The sequence below is a fragment of the Lissotriton vulgaris genome, chromosome 9 (genome assembly GCF_964263255.1).
Source record: "Lissotriton vulgaris chromosome 9, aLisVul1.2, whole genome shotgun sequence".
Taxonomy (NCBI): Eukaryota; Metazoa; Chordata; class Amphibia; order Caudata; family Salamandridae; genus Lissotriton; species Lissotriton vulgaris.
Window position 1 is genome coordinate 860,816,311 of NC_141697.1, and position 24,084 is coordinate 860,840,394.

The following is a 24,084-nucleotide window of genomic DNA, read 5'->3' on the forward strand; positions in this document are numbered from 1 at the left end:
TGTGCCATATATTAATAGATATGGCACTGTTGTACTCTCTCCTATCATGCAATGCAGCACAGTAGCTTTATTTTTGGAGTTGCATGAACTAATTTTAAAATTGCCCCTTTGCCTCAAGCCATAAGACTAGCGTGTAAGTTTGCGATGTACGTTCTGAAGGCCATACTATTACCTGCTCCATTCTAATGAGGAAACAGTCAATGAAGTCCCGGGGACAGTTACTGTCCAGTGTCTCCTGATGCAATTTCACTTGCTCCCGGAGAACATTTTCAAGTTTCAAGAAATTTTTGAATATTCTGTTGTGAGGTCCAGGTAGGTAGTACATGGTTCCAGGAAACATATCATACAGCTGTGAAGGTAAACATAGACATGTTTGATCTTTTTCCATTTGTTGTTAGAACATATAATGATATAAGATATTTTCTGCACATATTTATTGAACCAGAATAGAGGCAATGGGGACTGTTTTTGTAGTTTTGGAGGTAGATTGGTTCTGAAAGGAATAACTCTTGAATGAACATACAAGGACTAAAAATAGAATATATAAAGTCAAGTTGGACTTATTACATTTAATCTTAAAGTTAAATCACCTTAGTTTATAGTTGCTACATCTATTACTCAACTAACATGTTTATATTATGTTGCAATCAAGAGTTGTACTGTATAGACCATCTTCTGGAGTGCAGAGTAGGAATGCTAAACTTTCATGCCACATAGAGAAGGTTAATGTACAATTCTAAAAGCACCTACACGTTATTTATTAAAATATTTAAGCTTTTCCAATGGCACTTACTGGAACACAACATAAACAATAGATGATTAACCTCATTTCTTTAACCATTCTTCATAAAACTCTAAAAGCACACATTACAATAGCACCCCTCCACTGGTCAAGGATGACTTGCAAAATATTAGGCAAGGTTTGCTATATTTTTGTATCTCAGTCAAATCAGTCATCGTAGGTTGTGATGCTTTTGTAGCATATTTATTCAGATAAATCAATAAGTAAATGGAAGGAGCTATGTTGCATTGCTAAATATCCCTAACCTAGAAGTTCTAGAATAAATGTGAATTCCAAAGCAGATCGTTCTTATATAGAAATAGTACTGGCCAATAGTTCAGTTTTTTTTAATAATTGAAAATTGATTGATTTATGAATCTACATGTGTGTTTGTGTTCATGGGTTTTGGGTGAAGGCAGGTCTCAGTCAAAGGATAGATGAATGGGTAAATGGGTGCAGAAATTGGTTTACAAAAGAAGATATTCTTATCTCTTCTGAAAGACCTTACAAAGTCCTGTAGTACAACACCACTATTTAAAATTCACGACCAAGGAGGAGCTTTACTAAGATTTTGTGCCTGTTTGATTAACAAAAGAGACTCAAATCAGCACAAAATCACTTCTTCCAGTTTACTTTCCAGCGCTAAACTTGTATAAAATGTGTGTGCAAGCCCAATCTGACCAATTACTTGCTAACATTAAATTTTTGAAGCATGCCTATTATCACTTTAACAATGACAACTCTTTAACACAAATAATCAAAGCTAAACTTCATTTTAATAGGTTAATGATGAATACTGCTTCCAATTTCTTATTGAAAAGCAGTGCTTGTTATTACGGTGGTCAAAACAAGATGGGGAAATTGCTTGCAAATTATCTAAACATGAGAAACGATAGAACAAAAATTGAGTCTATCCGAAATGATGAAGGGACTTGAATCTTTAAGGATAAATACATTTTATATGAATTTGTTAATTTGTATACCACATTACATTCTTCAGAAACACAACCTACAGAATGACATTTGATTACCTATTTTCAATCTATTCTCCTCCCTCACATCATATCAATATCAATACATTAGAAAGTGATATTTCACTCTCAGAGATATATCATGCATTCACTGTCTTATGTAGAGAGAAAGCTCCTGGCCCAGTTGGCATTACTATTTAATTTTATAGTAATTGTTCTAAACAACTTCTTCCCTATCTCTTACTTCTATATACTTTTTTGATAATGATGGGGTTTCTCGTGGCTCCTTCCAAGGTGCCATGATCTGTTTAGTTCCTAAAGAGAATAAGGACCTCTCACAATGAAAGAATGAATGAATAAAACATTTCTTAAGCCTGTAGCTACCCGAGGGCATCCCAGCACTAATAGCAGCACAAACAGTGAAAACCACTAAGCAACATTAAGGAAAAAGGCATGTTTTGAGGGATTTCCGAAAAGCCAAATTATTGGGTTCAAGACGAATGTGGAGAGGGAGGGTATTCCACAACCTGGCAGCTTATAGGAGAACAGACGGCCACCACTTCTTGCCTTTTTTATTCTAGGAACTACAGCGAGACGACAATTGTCCGGAAGCAAGCCCCTGTTCGAGCAGTGGGGCAAGATAATGGACTGATTGATAGGCGGTCCCTTCCCTGCTAATGTCTTGTGTGCAATACAGAGAGCCTTAAACCTAATTCTCATCTGTATGGCCAGCAAGTGGAGGGGGGTAAGAGCTGGATTTGCTGATTGGCGATTCGGTATCCAGAGGAGCATAAGTGCTGCACAGTTTTGCACAGTGATTAGCTTGGTGATGTTAGCACAAGGAGCTCCTAAGTAGAGAGCATTCGCATAGTCAAGGTGAGAGACAATTAAGGCCTGGACCATAAGTCTCTGGCAAGAAAAGGTACAAGAGGGAGAATTGTTTGCAGCATCCTAAGGATCCCATAACAACTAGCTGCCAGTTTCAAAGCCTGCTGCCTAAAATTCCAGTTGCAATCAAGCCAGACGCCCACACTTTTAATCTTGTTCTTAGGAGTAGGAGCTGGACCAAGACAGACTGGCCATAACATTCCTACATTAAAAGTGAGAGAATTACCTAGGAGCATCAGCTCCATCTTATCTCCATTCAGTTTCAGGTATAAATGCTCGATTCACTTTGCAACCTTCTCCAAACAAGAGCCTAGACCAGGCGAAGAATTATTGGAGTGATTAAGGGCAACAAGGAGTTGTGTATCATCAGTGGAGGTGAAAAAACGGCCTCATTATCTCTGCTAGCGGGCTCATTTTAACATTGAACAAAGTGGGGCTCGGAGATGACCTCTGCGGGACACCACATCAGAGAGACATATATTTTGAAATAGCGTCTCCTTCAAAAACCTGGAATGACCTATCTCTTAGAAAGGAATGCAGCCACTTCAAGGCCTTCCCAATCACCCCCACACCTCTAAGTCTCCTGACCTAAGTGTGGGGGTTAATCGTGTCGAAGGTTGCACCGAGATCCATGAGGATGATGGCTGCAGAACCTTCCCCATCTAATATTTTCTTGGCCTCTTTGACTACAGCTAGGAGGGCAGTTTCAGTACCCTACTGGGGTTGAAATCTTGTCTGTGAGGGGTGAAGGCAACTAAGAGACTCCAAAAATGTCTAAAGAGCTGAGTTAACATGCTTCTCAACAATCTTACTGTTCCCTGGAAGAAGTGAAATGGGTCAAAAATTCCCCAGGAGATCAGGATTAAGACTTGTTTTTGTAGCAGCACCTTCACCATGGCACATTACAATGGGAAGGGACCACTCCAGACAAGATTGAAGCATTAATCAGCTCCAACATCACTGGGGAGACTTTTTCAAGAAGTTAGTTCAGAATGATGGGGGGTGCTGGGTCTCTAGGCAAGCTAGATTTTACCCGGGTCTAAATACTTCGTAGAGGCTGTGGGTTCATCGGAGGAATTTCCTTCAGAAAGTGCTCACTGATCTGAGGCCAAAGATAATGAGTTCCTCTGGCCAGCCTCCTGGGGAAGGAGGTATAAATGTCTTGTATTTTATTGAAAAAAACTCTGCAGTTCATTGCAACAAGAGGAAGCATCACCAGAAATAACAGGAGGTGGAGATAGTTTAAGGAGCTTTCTTGCAATGCAAAAAAATTCGCTAAGAGAAAGATGCCAAAGTAATTCTTTCTTCATAATATGACGTTTGTGCAGATTTAATTTCTCCTTCATAAATTTTAATGGCTTTCCTGTATTTCAATTTATTGACAGGGGAGAAATCCTTTCTCTATATTCTTTCCAATATTTTACAGATTTGTTTAAGCTCACTGAGCGTGGGGTATTACCATACTGTTCTGTTTGTTCTTACAGTGTTATGAATCTGCATATTAGGGAGGACCAGGTCTAGCGATGACTCAATCAAATTAATAAAATTATCATTGGCACTAGTGGGATTGGGGTCAGGTGTTGGTCTCGTGTTTTCCAGAGTTGATACCCAATGTTCCAGTGGAAGTTTTGACCATAAACGTGTCTGTAACAATTTTCTTCCTATCTCTTTAGCTAATATCAACAATAAATTATTTGCTAAGATTTTAGCTCTACCTATGGATCCTATTTTACCTGATCTAATAGGACCTGAACAATCTGGTTTTATTAAGGGCCATTGGACTTCAGACAATGCTCAGTTTCTTTTAAACACCTTCAGCAAAGCCTCAAAGCTACATCACCCCTTTACTGTTATTGCTCAGGATGAAGCAAAGGCTTTTGATCTACTTGGTTGGGGCTTTATGTTCCAGACATTAAAATGGATTGGTTTTCCTACCAAATTGATTGCTCTAATATCCTTGCTCTACACAGGTCCTAAAAGTGCCACTTTTGTCTACGGTATTCTTTCAGATTATTTTCCCCTAGAACGAGGTGTTTGACAAGGATGTCCTCTATCCCCTCTTTTGTTCATCATAGCACTTGAATCTTTTTCAACAGGTGAGGCAAGATGAACTCATTAGATGCTTCTCTAAGGGGTCATATCAACTTAAAATGTCAGTATATGCTGATGATATTCTCTTCTACTGTGCTGATCCCATACCTTCTCTTCCTCCTTTTTTCACCAAGTGTCTGCTTTTACTCAACCATCAGGTTATTGGCTTAACGCTGATAAGTGTGAAGTGCTACCCTTGAATGCCTCTTTTTATAACTCTTTTTATTAAAGATATCAAGGTAAATACAATCACATTTTCAAACATTGATAACATCGTCATTAGGCACAAACATTTTGGTCTGTTTGGGTGACACAGGTGTGGTTAGTTTCCATGGAAACATTTTTGTCTTATTCCAGTGGTATAGGGTCATCCAGGGCAGGCGCGAGGAGAGGAAAGGGGGGAATGCAAATATGTCCACGATATTCGTTCCAACTTGACCATAGTGAGTCCATTTTTTGGGACACCCCCTGGAGACATACACTGTCTTCTACCTAACATGCATCAGTCCACATCCTGGTTGCATAGTTGCAGGCCAGGGGTCTCACTTGCTCCCCACAATCTCGCAATATTTCATTTGGCTATCGTGCAGCCCAGAGCCACCGATATTTTGCCTTTGCTAACCAAATCCGTTGGTCCCCACACATTTAATAAACACTGCCCAGAGTCTCATTGCAAGGCTTGACCAAAAACCTCAGACATACATTTGATAACCCTTGTCAAGTATACACAGACCTCAGGACAATCCCACCCACACAATATTAAAGATATTTTTAAACTAAACTTTGCCTTTATTCTTAAGTTATTAGGAGATAGCACTGCTTATTGGCATCCACTTTTTTATCCTGGTGGGGTAGAATGGATTCTAATAAAATGTTGCTCACTCTCCTTATTTTATATCTTCTTGCAATGATTCCTATTTAGATCCCCGTTTATTATTTTTAGAGAGTAGATTCGCTCTTACTGAAGTGGTTATGGAAAGGTAAACCTCCTCATATAGCTTTATCCTCATTAAAGAAAGATAAATCCAATGGGGGCCTTAAATTTCCGAATTTGAAACAATATCATTATGCTTTCTGTCTGAAACAAGCTACTATATGGGTTTCTTCTGATGTCCCACACATTCTCCTTTGTGGTTACAACTAGAACAATCCTTTATTTCTGCATTTGCTTTTGAGAAGAATCTTGCCTTCACTTCTGCTGTTTCTCAATTATGTTGTCCTATCATTTCCCATTCTTATAACCTCTTTTACCCTTGTCATATCCTGCACTTACAAACTACCAACCATTACCCATCTGGCATAATAAATCATTATGTATTAATAGCCGTCCCTTTTACTGGAAAACATGGCATTCCAAGGGTTTATTTTGGATCATCCAACTTTTTTTCAAATGATCAGCTATTGCCTTATTTTGAGCTTCAGTTACAATTCTCTTTACCATCCTCCTGCAAAAACCAATAGTCTCTTCTATGCAATTCCATTAACCACTATATTTCTACTTTGCTGACGTATGTCTCTCCTTCGTCAGTCTCTTCCATGCTCTTTCCCTTACCTACTGCCAACCCATCAGCATCTACCTTTATATGCTGTTGCAACTTAGTGCAGATAGACACAAAGCAAAAGTTGAACTTGCTTGGGAGCAGGATTTGGGGGACTGTTGGCCTACCATTTTCTAGGATAAGATTTGGCTTAAACTCCACTAAACTACAAAAGCTGAAAACACTACTCAGAATCTTTACTTTATTTATGGCTGTTCACTTTTTACTCTTGCTACCTTAAAATCCTTTGCTCCAGGTACTGTCTCTTTTTGCTGGTCCTGCTCCTGTCCCACCACAGATCTTAAAAATATGTTGTTTGAATGCCCTGCTATTTATTATTTCTGAAAATTAGTCTGGTCTCAAATTAATATAATTTTTAACATTACCATCGGTGCACAGACATAATATCAAATTTTTTAATTTCGAACTACAGAAATATTGAGTTTGAAATATCAAAGGGCTGAATATTTACATCATGTATATCGGTGACCAGAATATCCACCTGAAGGTAAGAAATCTTGTTTTTGTTAATATCGAAGTCAGTAATATCATTTGCAAAAATATTGTTAATAATTTTAATGTTAATATTAGTGTTATGTATTTTAGTATGTATTTTATATGTATGTGTTCTATATTTTTTGTTAAGTATTGTATTTTTTTATATATATGTATTTTAGTACCATAGCGGGTTGCGGGTTTATAGGGGAGTACGGTGGGAAGTAATTTAAATATAGTAAATGAAATAATAATTTTTAGAAATTATTAATTATTTTTAATTACATTTTGCATTTTAGTTCCTTAGCGGGTTGCGGGCATATAGGGGAATAGGGTGGAAAGTAATTTAATTATAATGAAGTAATTATACATTTTTATTTTTTTTATTGATCATTTATTTGATGTTAATTAATTATCAATTGGTAATTATTTTTTATTAATTGATATTTATACTAATTGTGTTAATTTTTTTAAGGAGTGGGATGTTGGTTTATAGGGATATAGAGTGGGAAGTAAATTAATTATAATAAAGCCATTATTCATTTTTATTTATTGGTATTGATAATTAATTTATTGTTACTTAATTATTATTTTGGTAATTAATATGTATTAATGTATTAATTGATTATTATATTAATTGTGTTAATGTATTTTACGAGTGGGTTGTGGGTTAATAGGGAAATAGGGTGGGAAGTAATTTAAATATAATAAAGTAATTATTGATTTTTATTCATTGGTATTGACAATTAACTTATTGCTAATTAATTTTGTTTGGAAATTAATGTTTATCATTGTATTAATTTATAATTATACTAATTGTGTTAATTTATTTTAGAAGTGGGTTGTGGGTTTATAGGGGAATAGGGTGGGAAATAATTTAATTTTATTAAAGTCATTATCAATTTAAATGTATTGGTATTCAAAACTAATTTATTGGTAATTAATTATTAATTGGCTATTTAATTTTTTAAAAGTATTTCATTATTAAGCCTGTTAATTTTAACCCTCTGCTATTCAACACTTTCCCTACAGTTACACTATCTGGAGTGGGAATAGTCATTTTTACCCCTATGCTATCCAACACTTTCCCCACTGTTGCACTCTCTGGAGTTGGAATAGTAATTGTAACCCCTACGCTATTCAACACTTTCCCTACTGTTGCACTCTCTGGAGTGGAAATAGTCATTTTTACCCCTATGCTATCCAACACTTTCCCTACTGTTGCACTGATTGGAGTGGGAAGAATAATTTTGACCCCTACGCTATGCAACACTTTCCCTACTGTTGCACTCTCTGGAGTGGGAATAGTAATTTTAACTCCTACGCTATGCAACACTTTCTCTACTGTTGCACTCACTGGAGTGGGAATAGTCATTTTTACCCCTACACTATCCAACATTTTCCCTACTGTGGCACTCTCTGGACTGGTAATAATAATTTTATCCCCTCCGCTATCCAATATTTTCTCTACTGTTTCAGTTAATGTAGTGTATCATTTATTTTAAAAAGATTAAAAATACTGTAATTTTTTATATTTGTTATATATGTATCTATGTTTTATATTTTTATTTATATTCTTGTTTTTTTGTATATATCTATTTATAAAGTTTAAATAGATTTTTACCACTTCATTAGTTATTAAAATTATTATTTATAAATAATATTTAGTAAGTATATATATTATATTTTATACATATATATGTTTCATTTATAACATATATGTATTAGTTATAATTGTAAACATAATAAAATAATTGTATCTGTTTTTTTAATTATATGTATTATTCATTTAGTTAACATTAAAAAAGGATATTTTTAACAATGTTATTTTTTAACAACAATATTTTTAGCGATTATTTTGTAATTACCATAATGTAGATAGGACTTCGATATTGTCCACTTCAATATTTCGGCTCCGATAGTCATAGATATTTCTGATGTCATAGATATTTCTGTGGTCGATATTCTGTCACAGATTCATCACCATCTGCTTTTCTTTTACTAATATTTTCTTAGGTAGTTTGGCTCCTCGATGGCATCATTCAATGCCTGGGGGGGTCATTAGGATGGCGGACGGACTTAGTCAAACGCCATCCAATCTGTGATTGGGACCACCCGCCATAAGGGCGGGGGTCCCGTGGGGGGTATTTGGATGCGCCCGCCACAATGCTAAAAATGCACGTATGCATTTGCATAAGCAAAGTGGCAGGCCCCACGCGGGGCCTGCCGCTTTGTTTATGCAAATGCAGGGGGGCACCACAGGTACCCCCGTGTGCACCCCCCACCTCTCCTTCACTCTGGGGGCCCACAGGGGGCCCCAAAGTGAAGACCGCATGCCTTTCCGTGGTGGCATCGCCGCCACGGAAAGACATCTAAAAAAGCTCATGGTAATATGGTTGGTGGGGTCTATTAGACACTGCCACCATATTGGACCTTTTCCCCCCTCCTGTCACAAGGCTACCGGGGCAGAAAAGCAGCGGACGGTCTTTCCGTCCACCGCGGTCCCCCCGCCATCCTAATATGGCTGGGGTGAGGATGGCAGGCGGATTGCCCCCGCCAGGCCGGCAGTGGCTACCACCAGCCTGGTGGGGGGAATCCACCCGCCATCCTAATGGGCCCCCTGATTTTCAATTAATAGATTTACTATTGGCTGTTACAATTCACCTAATCACATCACATTGGAAACAAGCTCACAATGTTACTTTCAGGTTCTGGTGGAATGCCATTTGTTTTCATCATAGATTGGAGACAAATTATGTCACCCCTACTTCCCTTGCAATTAAAAGAGATATTTTATGGCTTCTACTAACCATGTAGTCATCCTTTGTGCCTCTTCCAATAAGATTAATATCTCTGTTCTGGATGAAGTAGGCAAACAACCTTGAATTAAGTTCTCGCTCTGCCTGTGCATAATTTTGTAACCGTATTTTTCTGATAACAAGTTACATTTTGCTTTCCCTGTTCTTTTCCCAGTAAACTGTACAGCGGGTCACACTGCATATTGCTGTTCATGACCTCGGACTGGGCCTGAATAGCCTCCGCATACCAAGCATTCTCCGGGACGTCCCAGACCATGTGATAGAAGTTGGCCTCTTCACTGGGGCAGCAAGTGCACCAAAGGGAAACACCTGGAAAGATATGATGTAGGCACATCGGGTCAAATATTTCGGGTGGATATAATTAAAGTTTGTGTATTTTAGGCGGGAGTTCAATGAGACACACCAAACTTACGCCAATGCCTGACCCCTTTGTTTGTCCGTCAGCTCCTGACCCACAGACCAAGCCCATTTGTCCCACAAACCCTGAAGGATGTGCACACGTGGGTCCAACAATCCACTGTAGATCACTGTAACTGTATGTTTTTCAGTGCTGTGATCCAAAAGAGTCTGTAAAGTCAACGATGTGGGTTGTACAGCAAAATCTGGTCCCATGTGGCCCGATGGCCTCTTCCAAGGCATTGTAAATCAGGAATTGACCATGCTGAAGCTCATACCTCTCCTGTAGACCTGGGAAGGGCACCAACATTTTATGTTCATATTTATCACCCATGGTGAAAACACCAACTTCCATCCATGCACCCGTACCGTGGTTGTCTGCTGCCGTGAACCGCTGGAAATACCCACAACAGCAAGGAGGAAGTGTATGAGAAGAGTCAATGGCGCAGAAGCACATTGTTGTAGGGATTCTGCTCAGGAACAGAACTATGCCTGGGACCATAGAACATTAGTAGATAGGGACTGGGACACCCTGCCACCCAGTACCATGAGCCAGAGTCCGACTAGCTATAGTGTCTCCATTGCCCTCCTACCCATAACCAGAGAGACAATTGAATTGACACCCCAGAACACAACACTTCCAGCTCTCTCAGGGATGGCGGTGACAGGGCACTCCCTTTCACTCACACACTCATACTCGTCCACAATAAGATATGAAAGAGACACAAAGGAAGGTTGAAATGTTTATTTAAACTATTGTGCTCTAGAATGCAGTGTACGTGCCACAATCAGAAAATAACTGCCTAGCAAAAATAACATCAGCATTGTCAATAAACCTTATATTATGAAAACCCATGTTATAGTGTAGGGCAGAATAGACTAACCACCCTCCCCTTCTACAGATGCAAATGGATTATACAGCAAAGATGTCTGAATTTAGAAGCAGACCCCTTACCAGAGCATACACAGGGATGTTTTACATTTGAGATACAGCTGTGATCTTCTCACAGGAAATATCTGTCTCTCTCTCTCTCTCTCTGTGTTACATTGCTGTGCATACCTATATCACAAGGTTCACATGTTCATAAACATCAGCTGCATTTCTGTGTTGTGTTTAGTTGCGAGTGCCTGGCCAAAACAAAATAGCAAGAAACATTGTTCTTTGACTTTGTCTGTTGTTTAGACTAAATCCCAGTAAATATCATAATGAGAAAACAACTATTGGTTCTGTGTGAAAATATAATATGCCATAGAAGCAAACGTGTTTATGTGGTAGCGTGTGCAAAGCTAATAAGGTCGTTGGTGTGCATATTTAGGCTAACAAAAGGAAAACTACAATGAGCCCTATATTAAACAAATGACACCATATCGGTCCCAGCAATGCTTGGCTACCTTGAGCAGGTGCCCCAGTTGTCTTGTATCACATTTAGGACTCATTAACCATCTCAGGATATCTTGCCCACCCAGATCTCGAACTACGCCTGTCCGTTCAGAAGTGGGGTTCATCCCTAGTCACTGCATGGGCCACTGCAGTTGGGCAGCCGTGTAGTACAGTTCATAGTGCAGCATGCTTGACCCCTATATTCCAATGTAGGAAACAACCTCTTCAACGCCACTCTCTTCCTCCCAGGACTCCAGATCAAGGCAACAAGAAATTAATTTAAGTTCCTAAAGAAGCATTCAAGTAAGAAAAACAGGAAAGGACAAGAAATAGCACAGCAACAGGGGCAACTCTAGCATCTTTGCAATGAACACCCTGCTCATTGGGAAGAGAGGCAGGGAATTCCTAAACCCTAATAAGTGATGTGCCCTGGCCGATGCCCTACCCAGGTTACTGTCCACCAGATTGCGTTCCATGTGGTAAATGTTTACACCGAGATAATGGAAGTTGTCAAAATGCCAAAATAAACCAAAATGCCAGGGCCCTCATGTCCCTCTGCAGGAATACCCCTAAGGGGAAATAAGCAAATGTAATAAAATTCAGCCAAAGCCTGAAACTGAACCAAAAAGATCTAGAGCTTCCATCACCTTAGGCAAGTTACAACAAAAATCCAAAAGGAATAATAACGCATCATCAGTGTATCCATGTATAGTGAAATCACTTCCCATGTATTGCCACTTTGTATGCCCCACTGTGGACACCACTGTTGGAAGAGGTCAGTCAGTGGTAGGTCACGATGCTGACCTGTATGCTCTCACCTGCCCCGACTGGCACCAGCACCAACCAACGATCTATACTCCCATGGCTCCCAGGACCTTGCAGCCACCTGTGCAGTGTGCTTTCTAGTGGCCCCATTTGTCTTTGCACACCAGATTCTAAGACCCTCCTCACTATGCTATGTCCAGATCCGGGATGCTCCTGAATTTCTCTTACTAGGACTTTGGACCTGGCGCCAACATCGACCTAAATCGAGAAGGTGAACTTTGTGAAATCATTGCCTGATTTTCAATGCATTTTTCTGCTTTTACCCAATTGTTTCCTATGGTGTGTAACTATGCATAGAAGTTACATATTTATTGAACTTTGTATTATCGTATCTCCGAAAGTACTTACCCTAGAACTATATCAACATGTATATAATTTTTACAAATTTGTTTCAGATTTATTCTTGAGTATGTGTATCATTTATTACCTCGATGAGCACAATAAATGCTTAACACTCTCTGATAAGCCTAACTGCTCACCCACACTACCCCTAAGAGAGAGTTGGTATTATGTGCTCATACCTCCATCAGCCTTTTGCGGATTTTTCGCACTCTCTTCAAAGTGTACTTTCTTTTAGTACACTTTACAGAAAGGAGGTTCCCTGAAAATTGGTATTGAATTTGTTCTTAAGTGTGTGTCTGATTTATTGCCTCTTAGAGTACAGCACATGTTTAACACTCCTTTCTGATAAGCCTAACTGCTCGCCCACACTACCACAAAAGAGAGTTAGTATTATCTTCTTATACCTCTATCTGCCTCTTAGGGATTTTTCTCACTCTCTACATAGCGTACTTCCTTTTAGTACACTGTACAGATAGGCAGTTTCTTACAAGCAGCTGGTCCAGTTATGGTAAAAGAAATTGGTAACCTAGCCCAGCCACCACTCTATAACTGTGCAAAACCTCATAAACTACAGGGCACTGCCAAGCAAGTCACAATAAATGGATATAAAGCTTTCGGTCAGATTGCCAGATCAGCAGTCATTGGGGTTAGAGATGGTCCATCTACCAGTTAAGGAGGAATGTGTTACATTCTTCCCTTACCTTGGTTGTAACCTTCTATGTCATTATTACAATCCATGGAGCATGCTTGTTATCCTGACGTTCAGTGTTCTGGAATCACTGAACGGCAGTTATCTGTTTGCCTTCTCCTTGGATAGATGTACTGTGCTGTTTCACACTAAATCTAGATTTAAAACCTCTTACCTGCATCACCTCATCTTTACAAGTGGTGACGATGGACACAGAAGACACCCTGCTATGTTTTCTTTAGCGGTACAAAAGGGGGTGGTGATAGAGGGAGCATCTAAATCAATCAAACACTCACACCCAGTCAAAAGATCTGGGTTTAATCCATCACCGTTCTTTAGCCCACTCTGCCACCCCAGTTCAGACATGGCTATATGCAAATCAGTCTGACCCTGTGCCTCATGGGAACAGTCCAGCCCGAACTGCCAAGCCATGTCTTCCCTGGACCGGAAACAAGCTTCCGAGGACCGGTTTCTGGCATTCCAACCGTCTTCAGCCCGGCTTGCTTGAATCCAGTGGCAAAGTGAGCAAGGGACTCACGTCTGAGCATACCCTGCCACACTTATGTTGGCCAAAAGCGGTACAAAAGGGGGTGGTGATGGACGGAGCATCTGAAACAATCAAACACTCACATCCATCTGCCATCTCCGTCCATCACCACCCTCTTTTGTACCGCTTTTGGCCACCATAAGTGTGGCAGGGTATGCTCAGACGTGAGTCCCTTGCTCACTTTGCCACTGGATTCAAGCAAGCCGGGCTGAAGATGGCTGGAATGCCAGAAACCGGTCTTCGGAAGCTTGTTTCCTGTCCAGGGAAGACATGGCTTGGCAGTTCGGGCTGGACTGTTCCCATGAGGCACAGGGTCAGACTGATTTGCATATAGCCATGTCTGAACTGGGGTGGCAGAGTGGGCTAAAGAACGGTGATGGATTAAAACCAGATCTTTTGACTGGGTGTGAGTGTTTGATTGATTCGGATGCTTCGTCCATCACCACCCCCTTTTGTACCGCTTTTGGCTGCCATAAGTGTGGCAGGGTATGCTCAGACGTGAGTCCCTTGCTCACTTTGCCACTGGATTCAGGCAAGCCGGGCTGAAGACGGCTGGAATGCCAGAAGCCGGTCCTCGGAAGCTTGTTTACGGTCCAGGGAAGACATGGCTTGGCAGTTCGGGCTGGACTGTTCCCATGAGGCACAGGGTCAGACTGATTTGCATATAGCCATGTCTGAACAGGGGTGGCAGAGTGGGCTAAAGAACGGTGATGGATTAAATCCAGATCTTTTGACTGGGTGTGAGTGTTTGATTGATTCGGATGCTCCGTCCATCACCACCCCCTTTTGTACCGCTTTTGGTCACCATAAGTGTGGCATGGTATGCTGAGACGTGAGTCCCTTGCTCACTTTGCCTCTGGATTCAAGCAAGCCGGGCTGAAGACGGCTGGAATGACAGAAACCGGTCCTCGGAAGCTTGTTTCCGGTCCAGGGAAGACATGGCTTGGCAGTTCGGGCTGGACTGTTCCCATGAGGCACAGGGTCAGACTGATTTGCATATAGCCATGTCTGAACTGGGGTGGCAGAGTGGGCTAAAGAACGGTGATGGATTAAAATCAGATCTTTTGGCTGGGTGTGAGTGTTTGATTGATTCGGATGCTCCGTCCAGCACCACCCCCTTTTGTACCGCATGTTTTCTTTAGCAGCACAGGTGCGGTGCTGTCTTCTGGACTCTGTGTGATTTTTCGTATATTCTACTTATTTCCTTTGGTGGTTCCTGCATACTGGATTTACTGATTCTGCTGGCTTACTTATTCTTGAGTCCCTCTTGGTGGTTCCGATGTGCTGTTGTGGCATTCCTGCTGGCATTCCTGTTCTTTGCGGTTCATCAACTGCTGACTGTTTTACTTTGAGCTGAGCCATCTGTAGATCTTCACTCTTTGAGTTCAGTTTCAATTATGGTGACGTATGTGGTTACACATCAACACTGATGCTCCTTGCTTCTAGTGCTGTTCTGTCCTCAACTCTCCATTGAGAGTTGAGCCTAACCTGCGTGCAGCTGTCATTTTCTTTCACCGTGTTCAGTTGCCTTGTTAACTCTGCTTTTTTCAACGCGGCTGGTCTTACAGTATCTGTGACTTTCATCCTGCACTGTGTTTTCAGTGATAAGTTTCAACTCTACCTGTTTTGCTGCCACTCTATTCTTCACTTTACCTGGTGATTACTGAGCTGTGTTAAGACGTGCAACATTTGTATTTCCTCACAGCGTGTCACTATGGTGACACGCACACCCTGCTTCATCCTCAATGGGAAGCTGCCATTAGTCCTGCAAAAGCACTAGAGAAGCAGAGAAGTGGATAAAGTCTCTTAATTAGGATGTTAAAACCCCTGTATCGGCAGATGTAAATAGTGTCACTTCTCAGCTGTGGCCTGAAAGGCTTTATGCCTCCATAGCGTGTCGTAACAGTGACACACACACCTTAAAGACTTTTAGCTGAGCTATATTTTGTGAGATGCACACCTTCCATAGTGCACATTTATATATCATATCTTTTAGAGTGTTACAGCTGTGATACGCATATCTCAGGTACTGTACTTTGCACTGTCCTTATTGTTTATCTGTGCATATTCAATTGTCATTTTAGGTAATGACTGCATGTTTTAGTTTAACATACTTATATGGTTACTAGCATTTATTGTCTGCTTTATTGCGTAACTATTTTCGTGTGTGTTCAGAGTAGTAGCATTGTGTTACATTTTTTTCTCTATTTACCTTTCTTATCTTTGATTTTTACTGAAACATTATGCAGTTTGATCCTCCTACTAAATGTTTGCAAAACAAAGGTGAGCCACCTATTCCATGGACTAGGTGGAAAGAAGAGTTTATTACTTACCTTAAGGCTATTGATGGAGAAAGGATGTCAGCGGAGAGGAAAAGAAAAACATTTTTCTCCATTGTTTGGGTTCGAAAGGACAAGTTGTTCATGAGACTTTGCCTCCTGTCAGATCTGGTGGGGATTACAATGCTTATGAAGAAGCTTTGTGGCGCATTGAAAATCGCTTTAAGCCAACCACTAGTGTTGCTCTTAATAGATTAAAATGTTATACTAGAGCTCAAGAAGAAGGGAAGAGTTTTGATGAGTTTCTTTCAGGTATGCGAGCTTTGTCCATTATTTGCAATTTTGGTATGATTACAGACGAAATGATAAGAGACCAGATTATTGTACATGTTAAAAGCAAAAAAGTACAAGAGCAGGTATGGATAATGCTTCATCCTCAAATTGGAAGCTGCCATTAGTCCTGCAAAAGCACTAGAGAAGCAGAGAAGTGGATAAAGTCTCTCAATTAGGATGTTAAAACCCCTGTATCGGCAGATGTAAATAGTGTCACTCCTGGTCCTTCTAAAAATGTTTTTGGCAACAAGAATAATAATAATAAGAGTTTCTAGTGTTTTAGGTGTGGCAATCCTGGTCACGTTGCTTCATTTCTACGTTGTCGCACCATTGGTAAGGAGTGTAGTAAGTGTTGACAGCTGGGACACTTCTCCAAAATGTGCAAGGACACAAAAAAGTATTCAACTGGTAATTCTTCCAAAGGGAAGGTGTTGTGTGTGTCTGGTGAGTCCCAAGTTGAGGATGATATGCAGTGGAATACGGAAGCTGGTATAGTTGTTTCCATTTGTAATGTTCCCAATGACTCACTTACATCCAACATTGGTCCTCCCAACTGTCTACTATACATGTTGGGCAAAGAATTAGAACTTATGCCTGATTCAGGCTTGCCTTGGACCATCATCACCAAGGAGTATTGCATTCAATGCTTTGTTGATTTCCTTAACTTGGAGTCCGATATTGTGATGGGTTTAAAATTGACATTCTTGGGTTTAAAGAACTTGATATTGAATTTAAAGAACGGTCAGACCGCTTCAAATTGTATGTGACTGTTAAAGGTGTTAATGTCTTGGGTTGGTGTGACCAAGCTAAATTGGGTATTATTTTGAACCCCAGGAGTAAAGAACATGTGTCAGTTGTTGCAGATTATTTTCTCAATATTGACTTTCCTAAACTTTATCCAAATGTTTTTTTTTTCTGAAAGGCTTGGAAAGTTGGTTGGTTTCACCCATAAAATCAAAAGACAAAGAAAGGTTCTGTGTCAGTCAAACAAAAGCTTAAAGGTGTTCCCAATATTGTGAGACAAGAATTGAAAAATATGTTAGATGAGATGATTCAAGTGAGCACCATTAAAGAGTTTGAGTCTTCAGAGTGGGTTTCCCTCATTGTTTTAACCCGTAAACCTGATAAAAGTTTGAGACTCTGTGTGGACTTAAGAGCACTTAATGCAAACTTAGTCATATATTGTCATCCTCTTCCCAACATCAATAAGATGGTATGTATGTTAGAAGGAGCTCGCATTTTCTCATCGCTGGATTTACATTCGGCATATCATCATCTTGAACGCACTGAAGATTCCAGGAAATTTCCGCCTTTTAACCCCACATGGTCTGTTCCAGTTTAAATGGATGCCATTTGGGTTAGCCTCAGCGGTGTCAGTGTTTCAGAGCGCGATGTACCACATCTTTAAAGACTTGAGCCTCTTTGTGAAAGGCTTTCGAGATGATATTCCTATTTTTCCAAAGAACAATGGTGAGCATTTAAGTCATGGTAAAATTGTGTGTTAAAGACAAGAAAGTTCTGGTTTGGCACTCAAGGATTGGTAGGGCAATTTCTTTTGTGAATCTGTTGAATATCTTGGTTGTACCCTGTTAGGTAATGGTGTCATGCCCCAAAAAAACCTGGTTAATGCCATCATCAAGTCAGTACTTATACAAAGAATTACCAGCTGCACATTTCTTTCATGTCTCACATTTAAGAACTACAAACCAATATCAATTGGAGTTTGTAAGGTATACTTTGTTCATACCTATTTTATTTCATTATTTTTAAATGTTTCTGTATTGTTTCAACTAAGAAAAACACTATACATACATATTTACAATTTGTACAAAACAACATATATATTCTACAACATTAAACAATATATAGAGATAGAATTCATCACATAGAGACAATTTCATCAACAGACATTAATTATTGTGGGGTGCCCTATCTTGACACCAAGTTAATTTACTATCCATAACAACTTAATGCAAGGGAAAAAGTAAAAAATACTCTAAGCAACAAATCGCTCTATAAGACCACACATGAATTAATTAGTCTAAAGGACTTCCAAGTCAATTGCTTCTCAATGTGCCGACGCGTTTCGAACCCTCTCACGTCAATTTTCGGGTTCTCATCAGGGCTCTGTTCTTAACTTGTCTGTTTTCCAGCAACAGTCGATCCACAGATTCGCTTTCTTTTCTATGAGGGAAGGGTGTCCTTCTATTCTGCTACCTGCCGTTGGTGTCTCTTACACAGGCAGTCCTCTGATTGCGTGTGCTCGTACCTTTTATTTTCTTTTTCTGGGGTTGTTTTTCTTATCCTGTACGTTCTTTAGTTGAATGCTCACTAATCATTTCCTGGTTATTCAGCCTGTTTTAGATATTCCTTACAACATTGGGCCGCCGGTTTTGCCAACATCTGGCGGTGGATTCGCGGAAACCGCCGATACTTCGTGTTAATTGACGCGCAATTGTCAGCGTCTTTTTCATGGGGCCATTATCTGTTTTCACAGCTTCTTAGGGCTCTCTGACTCTATCTCTGGCAAGCAGAGTCTACTTGGGGGGCCCCATGGACTCTGGGGGGGGCGGGGTGTGCACATGGGTCGTACCTATGGTACCCCCCTGCCTTTCAAAGAACAACATGGCATGCACTGCGCGGTGCCTGTCACTTTGTGCTTTGAAACGCACAACATGTATTTTTAGCATTGCAGCGGGCAGTGCTGAAAGCACCACCGCCACAATGTTAAAAGTACGGGATGTGCCCACCACTGTGACAGGTGCATCCTAATTGCCCCCACGGGACCCCCGCCCTTATGGCGTCCGCCCGCAATCCTAATAATGCCCTTGGAGTCAATTTCTTAGTCTAGGGTATGAATTGTAACAGTTCCAGTCCTTCAGGTCTCCACGCAGGTCACGGAAGGCTGGTCCATTCCTCTTCTGCAGGTCAAGATGTGTTCTGACGAGCTGGAGTGGAGTGCCACTTTTGTGCAATTCAATAGCCACTGGGCTGGGGTGGCTCTCCCAAAGCACTGGGGTACAATTTCCCAAAAACAAACATTCCATTTTTACAGCGCTTCAAGTTTGCTTTAATGCAGCTGATTTCACAGGGCTCCATTCTTACTGAAATCAAGCATGCCTGGGGTATTCTAGTGGCACAGCCAGGGGTGTGTTTAGAAAATGAACAGTTTCCTTCACCTGAACCACAACTAATTGTTCTGAGAGGCCAGCCCTGCTTCCCACTGGAATAGAGCCAGCCCCAGGGAATCAAAGGACACCTCATTTCTAGGTCTCATTTATCAGTAAACTATGCATCGGCAGGCCTCCCTCTGGGCCCTTCCAAGTTAACTAAGTTGCTGAAACCTCCCTAACTGCCCTGTGAGATTGAGACTGCTTCTCACACCCAGAGCCATTGGCCCCCATTTAGGAACCTGTCAAACAACCGAGAGCAGCACACAACATTGCTGCCTTGCATTGTGTGATGTGGAGAGAGCAGGAAAAGGCCATATCTACAGAGAAATTGCACTAACTTGCTTTTGCCCTAGCACTGATGCAGCATTATGCTGGATAACACCACTCATAAAACCTGTAAGCCTTAGTGCAAAGCTGTCTATGTGAGTCTATCATAGGTTTTGTATTGGAAGGGTTCCCTTCCAGCACAAAATGCTGTGCTTAGACTACCTTTAAAATATTTGCCACTTTGAATGTGTTGCTGCACAGTGCAGCACACATGCAAAGTGGGAAAAGTTAGAAGAAATAAAAGCATTTCTCGTTTTTAATGCATGCTTCCAAGTGGTGTTAATTTCTGGTGCAACGCCTTTTCTACTATTGTTAGAAGATAGGGTTTTGTGACAAGAACCGTGAGAGCTGCATGAAAACACCCATGTACCAGCCATGCAACACACTCTTACCGCAGAGTAACACAAAGCAGCCCTTCAGGCTGGTTAGTGTTTTTTTGTTGCATGCCAATCTATACAACAATTTGCGTTGGTTTATAGTTTATAAATCACAAAAGCAAAAGTGTGTAGGGTCTGTGTTAAAAAAATGTAATGCACACCAGATGCAAAAAGTTTGTAAATCTGGGACATAGTTTCTGGTCTGGTGGTAGTTTTCAAACCTCACCATGGAAAAGCACTGACATGGCTGCAGCACCTGACTGGCAAATGCTATTAGTCTACTGGAGTTTCAGTCAGGAAAGTCTAACTTTTTGGAAATTTGCTTTTCCTGAACAAAAACAAAAACTCACTTCACCATAGAATTGTGTTTTTAGTGAATATTAAAAATAGTGCTTGAATAAATTCTGTAGCTTATCTTAAACCAAAGATATCAAAAAATGTATTTTATTTGCTCTTGCCCTACATAGTGAAAATGGATTTTGTAGTCAGTCAATGTAGGAACAAGCAAACATGACATTTGTACATGTCACACTTTCATTTTTTAAGGCCCCCTACCTTGGAGGGTACAAGTCATTTCAGAGATGACTTACTTAATAGTTAAAAGTAGGATGTTTTAGGAAGGTGTGTTTGCATAGTTAAAATTTGCAGCTAGTCAGGCTACACATGCAGGCCTGTAGACATGTTTTTCCTTGCCAGCCTGATGGATGACACAAAATGTGTTGCAGTCCACAGGTGACATTGAAGGCCATATTTGCTCACATTTTGTGTTCTGGTTGCGTCGCTTTTCTGGAGCAGCCACAATGCAAAATGCTAGCAGATATTTTAGGAGCCACAAATGGGGTTATTTACGTCATTTTGTGTGGCTTTGCAAAGAAATGAAATGCAATGCAGAGGCTTGCGCTGCATTTCATTACAGTTTGTTTTGAGAGGGGATCCATGGGTGGAGTATGTGTGTTCCGTGCATCCACTTATAGATTTTATATAAAACTTGGATTGTGTGAAATCACTGCACCTCCCTGTGGATGGTGTAATGAGGGACATTTTTGTTCTCCTTGTTATTTCCTATTTCCATGTGTGCTGCTGCAAGAGATTGTTTCTGTGTCCCTTTCTGCAAAAAAAACAATTATGCTTGTAATGCAGGCACAGTTGTACCAAACTGCACGAGTATCTGTGTTGATGATAAGCTGCATGAAGTGTCCCAGTCCTATGAGAGAGCAGAAGTGCACATATCTTAGTAGAGATGGGACCTTTCTGCTCTTTCTGTTTCATGCAACGCAGCACAGCAGATGTGTGAAAGATTAGTAATTCTGGTCCCTAAATTCCCAGCCATTGTAGTACTTTTCTGCACCTTATACTATGGTCTTACTCGAATGTTAATTACACCAACTGGGGATTAGTCAGTTTTACTATGTTTTTAGTGTTCAGAGCACAAGCTTTGGGTAATGGGAGGCAGTATTGCAGTGTGCAAAGTTTAAAGAAACGGCAATACAGTTAGCAAAAAATGATGTATGGCCTTGCAAAGAGTTATCTTTTAACAACTTGACATTGGCTTTTCATAGTAATCAATTCTTGAAAAAGCCCAAGCTTACAAAAATGAAGGAAAAATACCTGTCAGCTTTATTTAATAATTGGTGTTATTGAATTTCATCAGCACACTGAAAATTATGATATAAAGAATGTTTGATGAATAAGGATTTCGCTAGAAGATAACAGGAATACTCCCAAAATTAATTATATTCATTTAAATCGCATCAAGCCTTATAATGTTTAATATGTGACTGACTTAAATTTTTCAATCTCACATTAAATGATGGAACACAATTAATGTCGCACATGCAATATTTTAAAAAGAATTTTAAATATTAACTAGGAGATTATTATTATTTGAAGTACATAAATGTTAGAAATTGGTGTCTCTAGTTGGCAGAGGCATGCACCTTGTCCAAGAAGGAACTCTTGCTTCTTGTTAGGATAAGAGAGTTACAGACTTTAGATAACCTCTCCTCACCCCCTTGGTAGCTTGACATGAGCAGACAAGCTTATCCCAAAAGCAATTTGTGAAGTATTTGCACCCAGACACACAGGTAACACAGTGAACATTCTACAAATGGACACCACACCAGTTTGAAAAAGAAAGTGCCTTTATCGAAACCAAACAAACCAAAATGAAAAAATCCAAAGTACACAATTTAAAATATGACTATCAAAAGGTTTCAAGAAATTTGTTTTATAGAAATATAAGGATACTTGACTTTACACAAAGTCCCTCAAAGGCATCAAAATTCACATGGCCAAATAGCCACAGATAGAGGAAGCGTCTGAAAACACAGTGATGGGTCAGTTCCTGAGTCCTTTGGGAGGTGATGCAACAGTTCTGCAGCATGCAAGAGCAGTGATGTGTTGAATCCGGTCTGTAGGGGTAAGTGTGCATCGATTCCAAGATGGCTCCAGTCTACGGGTTATGCATCGGAAGACTTGCCACACAGGTGCGATGTGTGAAAATCTAGGATGCGCTGGAGGTCGATGCAGCGTTGGCAAACAGGGCCTGAGTCGTTTTCTTCAGCCGCGGTCTCATGATGTGTCTTTTCTTTCAGACGCACTTCAGGACCTGCATTGAAGTCATTGCAGTGATCTCAGACTTCAGAAATCAGTGCACAGGAATCAGTGTGCAGCAGATTCTTCAGCTACTGGCAGGCAGATTGCGGAAATTTCTCTCGCTCGACTGTGCTGCGTCGGAAAAACAGGTGCTGCAAAGGTGATGCATTGAAGTTCTTGGTTTCTTCGAGCTCTTTTCAGCTCCCAGCAACGGGAACATCCTCCAGAGGGCCAGAACTTGACTAGGCACCTCCTGGCAGGTCAGCACTCTCGGCAGTGTAGTTCGAGGAAGCTGATGGCGAAGTCTTTGTGTCCCAGAGACTTCAGAACAAGAGGCAGGCACACAAATGCCCTTAAAGATTCTTCACAAGTAACTTCACAGCAAAGCTCTAGTCTTTGTCCTCACCATGGCAAAAACAGCAAATGCCGGCCAACCCAGCAAAGCAACACACAGCAAAGGGCGAGTACTCCTTCTTACAGCTCTTCTCTTTGACATAGGTTCCTCTTGTTTCCAGAAGTGATCTGGGGTTTTAGGTCTAATATTCATATCCCATTTTGTCTTTGTAGTCTTTGTTGCAAGAGTTTCTGAGTTCATTAAAATCCAGTTCTGTCCTCCCTGGTCCAGCTTCACTGCAGGAGATGGAGACATCATTGTACAAAGGAGACAGAGCCTATCCAAGTGTTATGTTATGTTACTGTAATTTATAAAGCACCTGAATTACCTCTGAACGAATATCTCTGTGACACTATGGAATCAATGTTGGTTAATGAAAAGCTCAGTTTTAAGAAGCTTTCTAAATGAAGATGGTCTGTGCATTTCTGAAGGTGAGAGGGTAGGTGGTTCCAGTAAAGTTTGGCCAGATAGAAGAATGCTTTGCCCCGGGGCGGGTTTTCCTGAAACAAGGAAGGATGAGAAGAGATGTCTTCCCAGGTCACAGAGATCTGCTGGGCCGATACAGGGTACATTTTTCTGTCAAATAACTAGGTCCTCTGCCATACAGTGAATTATGTACTACACAGCAGATCTTGGGCATAAATCTCTTGCGCATAGGAAGCCAATGTAGAGTGCACAAGAGGGGAGGGAGGCAGTCTGGCAGGCATATTCTGGACAAGGTGGACCACTGTGTTCTGGACCACCTGGAGTTTGTTCAGTAGAGACTCACTAGCCACAGCTAAAAGAGCGTTGCATTAGTCCAAGTGGCTGATAACCAGAGCCTGTACCATTGTTTTTAATACAG

At 40.6% G+C, this 24,084-nt stretch overlaps 1 protein-coding gene across 1 annotated transcript in view; it reads right to left on the reverse strand.

Annotated features, from left to right (window-relative positions):
- The window catches only part of LOC147692375 (cytochrome P450 2G1-like), a 484,584-nt gene that overhangs the window by 183,427 nt on the left and 277,073 nt on the right, over positions 1-24,084 (reverse strand). Inside the window, exon 5 of the mRNA XM_086939525.1 lies at positions 105-349. Within this exon, the coding sequence (XP_086795651.1) occupies positions 105-349 (245 nt within the window). The remainder of the gene's footprint in view (positions 1-104; positions 350-24,084) is intronic.